Source organism: Cryptotermes secundus, unplaced genomic scaffold (genome assembly GCF_002891405.2).
Source record: "Cryptotermes secundus unplaced genomic scaffold, Csec_1.0 scaffold218, whole genome shotgun sequence".
In the NCBI taxonomy this organism is placed as follows: domain Eukaryota; kingdom Metazoa; phylum Arthropoda; class Insecta; order Blattodea; family Kalotermitidae; genus Cryptotermes; species Cryptotermes secundus.
Window position 1 is genome coordinate 321,028 of NW_019733320.1, and position 10,842 is coordinate 331,869.

At 38.8% G+C, this 10,842-nt stretch overlaps 1 protein-coding gene across 2 annotated transcripts in view; it reads right to left on the minus strand.

The window, feature by feature from the left end:
* The window catches only part of LOC111867917 (DNA mismatch repair protein Msh6), a 37,098-nt gene that overhangs the window by 1,181 nt on the left and 25,075 nt on the right, over nucleotides 1-10,842 (minus strand). For both annotated transcript variants that reach the window (XM_033752853.1, XM_023858138.2), the window contains exons 17-25: nucleotides 9,976-10,133; nucleotides 9,742-9,851; nucleotides 8,412-8,567; nucleotides 7,156-7,290; nucleotides 5,173-5,264; nucleotides 4,843-4,975; nucleotides 3,570-3,755; nucleotides 1,585-1,762; nucleotides 826-977 (exon numbers count right to left, since the gene is read on the minus strand). In XM_033752853.1, the coding sequence (XP_033608744.1) occupies nucleotides 826-977; nucleotides 1,585-1,762; nucleotides 3,570-3,755; nucleotides 4,843-4,975; nucleotides 5,173-5,264; nucleotides 7,156-7,290; nucleotides 8,412-8,567; nucleotides 9,742-9,851; nucleotides 9,976-10,133 (1,300 nt within the window). The remainder of the gene's footprint in view (nucleotides 1-825; nucleotides 978-1,584; nucleotides 1,763-3,569; nucleotides 3,756-4,842; nucleotides 4,976-5,172; nucleotides 5,265-7,155; nucleotides 7,291-8,411; nucleotides 8,568-9,741; nucleotides 9,852-9,975; nucleotides 10,134-10,842) is intronic.

The following is a 10,842-nucleotide window of genomic DNA, read 5'->3' on the forward strand; positions in this document are numbered from 1 at the left end:
TCCAGAGTTAAGACAGGTACTTATTCCTGACAGAGTTCTCCTCTGCCCTGGCCATAACTGCTTTCCCACTTTCCTGTGCACAGTAACCCTGAAAATGGTTATTTTGTCACATTTTCTGTTCACTGTTCCTACTGGTCCAGTCAGGGCTCTACTCCTCTCTCCTTCCCGTGGTACACGTGAAAATTGTTCCAAGTGCACATGTAAGATAAATTATGTAAGCAACTAGAATATTGAAAAAAAGGATATGTCTCATAACAGCCAGATCCTTGACTGTTAATTAATGTGACAAAGTTTTACTTTTCTGATCAGTGTCACGACATTGAAATTAGTGTAGCAAGAGGTAGATGAGATCAGACGCAAAATATATAAGAAACTTCATTCCATTATTCAGATTTCATCATGATAAAATTTAAATACAGCTACAAAAAATATAGCTGGATTCCCTAGGGACACTTCAGAAACCTGAACTTAAGTCTGATGTTCAATGAGCACACACACTTCCTAACATGCAGCTTTTTGAGAACATTTGTTATAATTACCAAAGATAACGTCTTATTCATGTAGCTCTTGGATTTTGGTAAGATAGTGAACAGAGGCATGCCACATTACAAATATTTTTTAGATCAGAAAACACAAATTTCACATACTCACTTCTGCCACCTTAAATATGTTTAAAACAACAAATCTATAAAACTGTAAACAGCTGCAAGTCACACTGGGAAAAGGAAGAGTGTGATTATTACATGAAGTCTGCACCTTTCAGCAATGCTGTTATGTCGTACATGCAAGATCTATATAATGTAAAGTCATGTGATCAAAACTTACCATGTGGCCCAATGTGACATATTCTGAATGTCTGAAGTCTTCCACCAGAGTGTGGTAATGTGTAGAAAACAATGTTCGGCATCCTAAATTTCCCAATTCTTGCACAACAGCTGCAGCAATTGCAGTGCCGTCATGTGTTGACGTTCCACGTCCTAAAAGAGACACAATGAAGAATAAAAACTACAGTCAGGAAAGCAAGTTGAAATAGAATAAAAATATGTATAAGACATACACAGGTTGATTAATATTATATTATAAACTCATTTTTATACATCTTACATCTCATCTACAAGTATTCTGTGAATTCATTGCAATGAAATTTATTTCTGAGATATGAGGCCATGTAGTTTGGGAGATGGATACCGAGTCATTTGAAGGAGCACATGACTATTATGTATAGCATCTAGCAGTACAACTAAGTCCTCCCATGCAAAGTACAGTTAAATTGTGACAAAGGGACACAGGAACCAGATGCACAGAAAGAGATCAGTCTGCATCATTTATAACAATGAAAATCACTGGCCAAATCTCACCCACCTGTGTACACTGGCAGCAGTTCAATCTGCTGGCTCAACCACCTGTGTACACTGGCAACAGTTCAATCTGCTGGCTCAACCACCTGTGTACACTGGCAGCAGTTCAATCTGCTGGCTCAACCACCTGTGTACACTGGCAACAGTTCAGTCTGCTGGCTCAACCACCTGTGTACACTGGCAACAGTGACCAGTGTCTAGCACACCTACTGACCCCTGTACCTACCCAGCTCATCTACAAGAACAAGGGAATGTTTTGTTGCATGGTGCAGCACTGCAGCTGTCTCACTCAGCTCCACATAGAAAGTGCTCTCCCCTGCCATGATGTCGTCATTAGCTCCCAGACGGGTGAATATGCGATCCACAGGGCTGAGATGACAGGAAGCAGCTGGGACATGGCAACCCTATAACAAACATAATTTTAAACTGTACCGCCCTGTTGTTTCACTCAATAGGTTGTATTTAACGATAACTAATACACAGCACACCAGTGTTCTTGTTCATTTGCAATCCTTACTCATCATAAAATTATTCACACCATATAATGACACTGGACATTTAACTGGATGACATTTCATAACAAATACTGAGCTCAACATCAATTTTAATTATAATCTTAATTTAAATTTCAAACTGAAATCCCATTGAAAAGTCCATCTTCTGGGATATAACGCAATGTACTCCATTGAAAGTCAACTGACATTTCAGAGGACCATGTCACTTCCAGCTTCATGGTCAAAAAATAAGCCAAGCAAGAAACCAGCTTGGCTCTCAGAATTACTGGGTTTTTGGACTTTGTCCCTTGTCTGGTATTCTAGAAACTAAAAATCACGAAGTTTCAGAAACTGGATCTTTTTAAAATATGTCATGTTTCTAGAATACCGGATGTTAGACAAAGTCCAAAAACCCAATAATTCTGAGTATTATATGCCATTGTCAGAAGCCTTTTAGGATCTGGCTTGGCACCTTTTGCTACCTGCTTCAAGCTGGTTTCTTGCTTGGCTTATTCTTCGACCCTGAAGATGGAGGCAACATGTTCCTTCAAAATGTCAGTTGACTTTCAATGGGCTACATGTCATTATAATCCCAGAAGACAGAACTCTTCATAACTGTCACGGTAACAACCTCAAATCTTATATCAAATGTTCATCAGATGTAGCAACTCAAATGACAGTGCCCCAACTTGCAAGACAGAATCCACACCGCATGTAACAGGGCAGTCACAACATGTTTCATAAGCTAACCTGACAGCCAATGTATGGTGAGAAACACTGTGATTAATAATTATTTACAAGGGCACAAGAGTTGTGTGTTGCATCAAGCTGAGAGGTAAATATAGCCCATATCATAACTAAAAAGTTCTTCAGGTAAAAGTATCTTAACGTACAGCACACCATGAAGTGATTATGAACACAAGACAGAGAACCTCCTCACATACTGAACTCTGTCCTCACAAATGAGACTCTTGCAACCAAGTCAATTTCATGTGGAGAAAAACACCCCATGGACCGTGAGGATGATGATACTCTAGTCTTCTGTCTTTCTGCCCACACATTCCTCTCCAGCGCCCCCTGGCCCTACATCAACCAGCCCAATGCAAATGTCACTAGCAAAGCATATCACATGAATGACAGTATCAACATTCACATGAACACAATGGCCTAACGACTGAAATACAAGTATGTAAGTACTTCAAATATCATGTATGAAACTGATTTTTGAATCCTCTAAGAATGACGCCTCTTATCCAATTCTTGAACATGAAAGTTTCAATGTCAATACTGCTATATCTATGCATATGAGAGCCCCATATTCATGTGGCAGCCACACCTGGCAGTCTGGATTTAGTTCATAGCTCAGGAAATTAGAAATAATTCATGATTAATGAAAAGAGATCTGCAGACACACATTACTTCTTTCTGGTTATTTAACAAAACCATCAGAAGTTAAAACTATACAATTTTAGATGGCAGAATGATCAGTGAATAAGAACTAGAAGAACACGGAAGGTGAAAGTTATGGTCGAATTTGAGATATTTTCCTAGCATTTGCCTACATGACTTAGGAAAACCACAAAATATCTATCATTGTAGTTCGTCTCTGGACCAAGATTTGAAGCTAAGACCTCCAGAACACAAAGCAGGAGCGCTATCCAATTAACCACAATGTTCATCCAGAGATACAGAAAAAGAGAAGTCGCAGAATGCTTACCATATGAGCCATTACAACCAGGAGACCAACTTGACGCATGAGAGTAGATTTCCCTCCCATGTTTGGTCCTGTTACTAGTACCAGACTAGCTGCATCTTCTCCGCATCCAATCGCAGTATCATTTGGAATGAATCCATCCACTGATGAAACACAAGGATGACGACCGTCCGTGATCTTCAAGAAGGGCTATATAAATATCAAAATGAGATTTTTAATTTAAACTACACCATTTGAAACTCAGGGCATACACCCTCACAATTTTACACAAACGGTTTATTGAAAAAAAGTCGTTAGATTATTCTAATTATTCAAGCACAGTATTATGGACGTAAGCACCAAAGGCTACTGACAGACGGCAGACGTTCGGTTAAAACTTAACATTTATGAATAGGCTTCAGAATTATTTATTTGCAGTTTATTTAACACTTCTTTCAACCACTCAGATTATGCACTGTCCAGTGAGAAGTGAATAATGAACTTGAAAGGATTCAGAAGGAACTGGTTGTGATGTAGTTGGAAGTCTTACCATGGCATTTGACTTGAGGGACTAAGGAGATCCCCCCCCCTCCCAAATCTTGTTGGAATAGCTGAACTACATGGTGAGATACAATTATTGTGTTTCTGGACATTATGCATTGTCCTGTTTTTATTTAAAACACACAGTGTTTCAGAGACTGTATTCTGTCTCCATCTTCAGGTGGAACATACTCAGTTGGGCCCAATCAATTAAAAATATTAAAAAAACAATAATAGCTGAGAAACAGTGGAGTTTTTTTAATGTTTTTAATGGCTGTCTTAACTCTCACAGATGGTTTATGCTCTGCTTGGTTTATATATCCTATCTTGTGCTGGTGTTGTGTCCAAAGATAGGGACCAGCTCTACTGATTGAGCCCAACGGAGTAGGTTCCACCTGAAGATGGAGACAGAATCCTGTATGAGAAATGTTGTTTTGGGGGGGGGGAACAGGAGGCTGGATAATGTCCAGAAATACAATAATTGTATTAATATGTCATTGTCACAAACTTTTAGATAATATTCCAAGGTAAGAATTGAATCCAGGACCTGCTGAATGCAAAGCACAAGCACTAATCACATGACCATGACAGTTGGTGCTTATACTGTGTAACCTGATGACATTTCCATGGCTGCTATTGCAATACTAACTGATGGATGTATAGGAATTTATACATGTTTATCTTGCTACTTCTGCTGAAAACAGGGCAGAATTTCAACTGTTTTCTTTGAAGGTTTCAGAGTTCAATATTTACATACCTTCATTTCCTCGGGTGGCATAACAAATTCTGGGACGCACATTTCACCTCCTTCACTACGCACATATTCAGCAAGCGACATCATAACATCCAACACAGACAGACACTGTACTGCTGTATTCCATATTTCATAGCTATTTAAGAAAATAATCATCACCACATTTACTTCAGAGAAAACTTAGACAACTTCCACACTTATAATGATAACAGAACTCGATTCAATGTTTCATGGCTGAAAAACTGTGTAACACAGGCCACCAATTCATATTGTAACTAAATGTAATGTAAGATAAAATGTATGAAACAAATTTGTACATTTAAAAATACTCACTATGAACTAAATCTGGCAAATATCCTGCGATTTAAATCCTTTAATACAGTTTTCTGTTGATCTTCTGCAGCAATTTGACGGGACAGCAGCTCCTGATCAAATGAGAACAAACATTACAATTGTAACAAATTATAAATGCATTAAAAACTGTTAAAGAACACGTATTTTAGAACTGAAGTATATACACTTCTGTGGATTTGAATTTCTATTCATTCATCACAAAACTTGTATCACAGCATAGACTTATCTTCTCTGTTCACTGTTTTGAGAGATAAGAAGCATTTGCCATTTAGTGTTCTTCAGTTTTAGATTTTTCCTTCATTTACGATGGGGTACCCAAAAGAAACCGAACTAATTTTTTTGTGGGCAGAGCTTTTGTAGTACCGCGTTTTGCCACTATGAGCGCATAGAGCTAACATTCCTGAGTCGATAAGCCGACTACCGTTGCTTCGGAAGGTAAGGACTAGTTTCAGCAGAGTTTACAGTGACAACTATTTAGTGTGATCGTCGTTTTTGCAATGGCTGATTTTCATGAACATCTTGCGGTGGTGAAATTCTGCTTTTTGCTCGGGAAAAGTGGAACAGAAACTGTTGTAATGTTAAAAACGGCATACAAGTACAATGCTATGGGGAAAACTCAAGTGTTTGAGTGGTTTTCCCGTTTCAAAAATGGTGAAATGTCAACTGATGACAAACCTCGTTCTGATCGTCCTTCCATGGCCCGAACGCATGAAAATGTTGAAAAAATTCATGAAATCATCAAGGAAGATCGACGACGGACCATTGAAGAAATTGTGGAGCTGTTGGGAGTGACTTGGAGCTCAGTTCAGTGAATTTTGACAGAAGATTTGGGAATGAAAAGGGTGGCTGTGAAACTCATGCCACGACTGCTGACTGCTGAACAAAAACAAGGTTGCGTGGAAGCATGCTGTGCTCTGAAAGAAGAGTCCCGAAAGGAAAGCGTTTTGCTGATGTTGCTGAGGTGAAGGAAAAAACGACAGAGGCGCTGTCAAGCATCTCAAAAGATGAATTTAGACAATGTGTATTAGTGTAAGTGGAGAGTATTTTGAAGGGAATTGAAGGTTTGTGCTTAAAATTTGAATAAATAAGTTAAAAAAAAATAAGTTCGGTTTCTTTTGGGTACCCCCTCGTATTGCTCAGTTTCAATGATCCAAAGTCAATATACTCAGTCAATTTTTTTTTTCCATTTAAGATTTTCCTCAGTTTAGTGTTCAAATCCGCTGCCCTGCAACAAAATCTTAAAGAGGGACCTCACCGCGTTTCATTTGCACCGTGAGTATTCTGAACATGAAATCCCTCCCCTGCACTACTATCCAATTTCATTATATTTGCCTCAGCAGGTCTCACAGTTTAAACTTAATTAAAAGATTTTTCAGAGGACTTTACAAATAGCTACAGTCAACTCTCGATTATCCGGGGGCGGATTAACCGGTTTGCGGCTTAACCNTACTTTTCAGTTTTGTGTTGTATCAAAAAATTATTCCACGCCATTCCAGCTGCATAAGAAGGATCAGTTTTCAGGGTAGATGGAATTCTGGTAGCAGTTTGGGCAGTCAGGCTCCCTCTTTTAGAATTAAACCTGAAATGTGATGGTCAAGCAGCTAAAGCGACAGAGCTTTGGGTATGAGTGGACAAGCATAAAGGAACAGTTGTCATACTGAAGTCATGTAATGGGAAAGCACTGAAAATAAATCAGTTAATGTGCAGCACTCCTGCACTCTGGGGAAGTCCTGGCTTCAAATCCTGGTCAAAAACTCGTTATCTTGAGTCTTTCATACTTTTCATCAGCCACTCCAAAAAATGCCACGAGGGTACAGGAAATTACAACATGACCATTTCCTCCCACATCCTTTATAATTCAATATTCACTAATCATCCAATGATTCAATGCCATATTGTCTCAGCTACTGAAAGTATCATTACACAAACTATGAGCAAACAAAAAACTGAACGAGGACTTGCCTTAGTCTCAGAAGTCCAGTACTTCTTGAATCCTTTCCTTTGTCCCTGAAGTTCATAATCTTTTCCAGCCTTTTTGGTAAAGCTATCAGGAACTTCAAGTTGAAATCTCTTCTTGTCAGACCCACAATATGTCACCTAAATCATGCAAATCAAAAGAAGTAAAACAAAACACACTGTCAGGTAAATATTTAATGCATTCACCTCAGGCCTAAAACTAGAAAATGAAACAAGGAAAATTATTTTACCTAACAAAAAGTATCATATTGTCGCGTATCGGGCGTATATCGCGACAAATAACTTCACGCCGTATTTTGTATAGCGAATTTTATTTCACATTCGCACTTACAATCACCCAAATTACAGATTTACGGTTACTGCTATCTGCAGTATCACAATTAGTACACTCCAAATGCCAGAATACAACTGACTAGTTGCTGGCTAACTCGGCGGTAGCTCCAGGACTCACTGACTGACTCAGTACAACTGACTCTGAATAGCCTTCGCTGCTCCCNGGGGGGGGGGACTCGGCTTTGCGCAACATGTCACAATATGTACACTTGCAACCCACATCCAGGGAGTATATTTGGTGATGTCCTGGGCATCAGCCTTTCTGGTATGTATACCCACTACATGGCTTGCTGCCTTCCCTTCTCAGTCAGAAAAGGTGACAGTGAGACTACAGAAACATCAGAGAGTGAAGCTTATTACAGACCTACAAAGTGACAGTTGTGGGCCCTTTACAGTTATGACACAGTAATTTCTGTGACTAGTATCTTCATTTCATTTGAAGGGACACACTAACAACACAGGATAACAGATGCTTTACTTAGAAGTTCTTAACATTTTATACATAAGCTTCCACTCCAGTACATAAAAATAACTGCCTGGTATGCCCACAGTATAAGATAGATTATTGATTCCTCTTTTATGCAGACATAATTAATCCTGCGTGATGTAGTGCAGACCAGTACCACTTCTCTCATCAATCTTGCTCCAGTCTGCCTGTTACCGCAACTGACACCGTGAGTGCATAATGTGGAAAATCACGTTCCAAAAGCCACCATATGTCCTCCCTGTGTTGGCCTTAATAACATTACAATTCTGTCCAATTGCAAACTGATGGTTTACTTTGCATATTTTTTTTAAATCAAATTAAAAAGTACTTCAACATAAATTTTTATGTTATAAACTTGTGTTTTTCTTGAAACTTCGGATTTGTTCCAAACACATTAAAATCCATGCTAGTGTACCATTACCTTACATCCAAAATACTTCCTTTGGCTGTTCAGGTACTCATCTAACTCCTGTTTTAACCCCTGCAATTCTTCCATCACAGAATCGTACTCTGGATCAATACCTTTACTTGGGTTGATACGACCAGCTTCCTTGGCCTGTTCATGGTCAAATGCAGTCTGGAAGTGGAACATACAAGTGTACTTTCAAAGCTAGGGTAACTTAAGTTATACATACTTTCATTATCAGCATTTACACAAATTTATGAGTCCATTTCTGTGTCAAGAGCAGCATCACTGTATTGTCTGTGGTCATGGTAGAAGCTGCCACACACATCTAGTAAACTGTGTGCAGTTTCCCTGACTCACCCCCACCATTTTGATTCAGTCCTTGTCCACCATGCTCAGTGTTCATTCCAAGTATTTTCCATTTTTGAAATATGAAACAAGTTTCTGAAACACACTCCCTTGAATACGAGAGCCACTTTCAAAATGTACTACTTGGGACCTTGACTTTTACATATAATATTGAAATGGCAACTTAGAAATAAATGAAAGTAAAATAATAAAGTTGTAACTTAGAAATAAATAAAAGGAAAACTAATTTCATTTAAAAAAACAATATAAGCAGGAAAACAATTTCATTTCTACACAATATACAAAAACAATTAGGTTGCATCATATAAATTACTACAAATTACCTTTACCAGCCATGTGTCACATTATTTCATCAAAGCACGAATACAGTCCAACTGGCCAAGTGCTTCATTCTTTCAGTACTAACATAGTTACCCTCCAGTTAAATACAGCTGCCAGCCCTGTAGATGTATGAGGTTTACAATCCCATATTCCAAGATAATAAACTGTTACACCTGAATTAAAATATGACAATCAAGCCCACAGTGATGAGATACTTAAGAAAATCCCTATTCCCAGACAACTTAGATTAAACATTAAAAAAATGTATAACACACAGCAGTAAGCAAACTATGCAATTTCATATACATTAATTCACGAGGACAACCTGCAGGAATAAGCATGTAATTAAAGTGAAGGTGTCCTTATGCTTAACTACTTATGCACTACACCATGAAGACATATATCCACGTACTCTTGACTTCAGCACTAGTTGGAAGTCAGTGGTCAGCTTCAGACCCCAGCTGCTTCACCCTCGTGGAAAAGCCCCCAGTACCCATAAGACAGAAGGCTGGATGGACCCCAGGACTGGTCTCGATGATGTGAAGAGGAGAAAAATGCTGCCCCTACTGGGACTCGAACTCTGACCCCTCAGCCATCCAGCCCACAGCCAGAGGAATAAGCATATTATAAATATAAATTGAGACTTCAAAGTTACCTCAAAAAAGTGAAGAGCACCTGCAAGATCAGGAAATTTCCCAGCTGGATTCTGCTGTTTATTGCTAGTACACTGCACCAATAACTTTGAGCTTGATGTTGCAAGTTCACCTAGAAACAGGTATCTCACTGAATTCCTGCTGTCAGACCTTGCTGCAGAGCATGCTTTCAAATAAAGCAGTCTTTATCGATTTCCATTTAATGATATCTTAGGTTCTCACAGTTCCATACAAACCTTGAATCAGTGAAGCTATTTTTTCTGCAGATTTAAAACCTGCCAAAGTTGATATAAATTCTAATATTCTTCTCTTTGAGTATATATGGTCCTCGAAGAAGATTGCTCGACTGTCTGGATGAGTTTGGCTTCTTAATGCATTGCCCTCTGTGTGAACCCTACACAATCGAGCAAAGAGCAAAACCTCAGACACCGTACAGTAAAACAAATTAAGGCAAAACTGGATGTTTACACTTTAATTATTCTGTACTGGGAGGTCTGTGTACCATCACTCAAGTCACAATAAATTACACAGGTACAGAGAAAAAGCTAACAGGACAATGGTTACATTTTCAAATTTCAAATTTTCTAGAAGGAACGAGTTACAAAAAGGTGACAGAATTATAGAGGAAATTTTAAGGGAAGCAGAATTCAAATTTTGTCAAGAGAATTATAATACAAATGATTACAATGGTTTGGTTATGTGAAAAGAATTCAGAGAACAAGGATACTGAGGTGGGCATTATCATGAAAAATTAAAGGGGAGAGACTTATGGGATGGCCCAGAAGAAAATGGTTTACCCAGGTAAAGGAAGGAAAAAACTGGCAAGAAACTGAAAAAGAAATACAAGGTGTGGCAATAAAGAACCCGGATTACTTTTATGACTCATTTCCGGCCACGTCATTGACGAAGAGGAGGGTAGGGCATTGACCCTTGGACTTCCCTCTACCGTCACACAAAGTTTCATTCACGTGCATCGGTTAGTCTGGCCGCGACCATTGTTAGAAGCGGATCGTGTTTCTGAGCTCCGTCGGAATAATGCTGAGTGCTAATGCAGAACAACGTGCTAACATCAAATTCCTCACAAAACTTGGAAAATCTGCCAC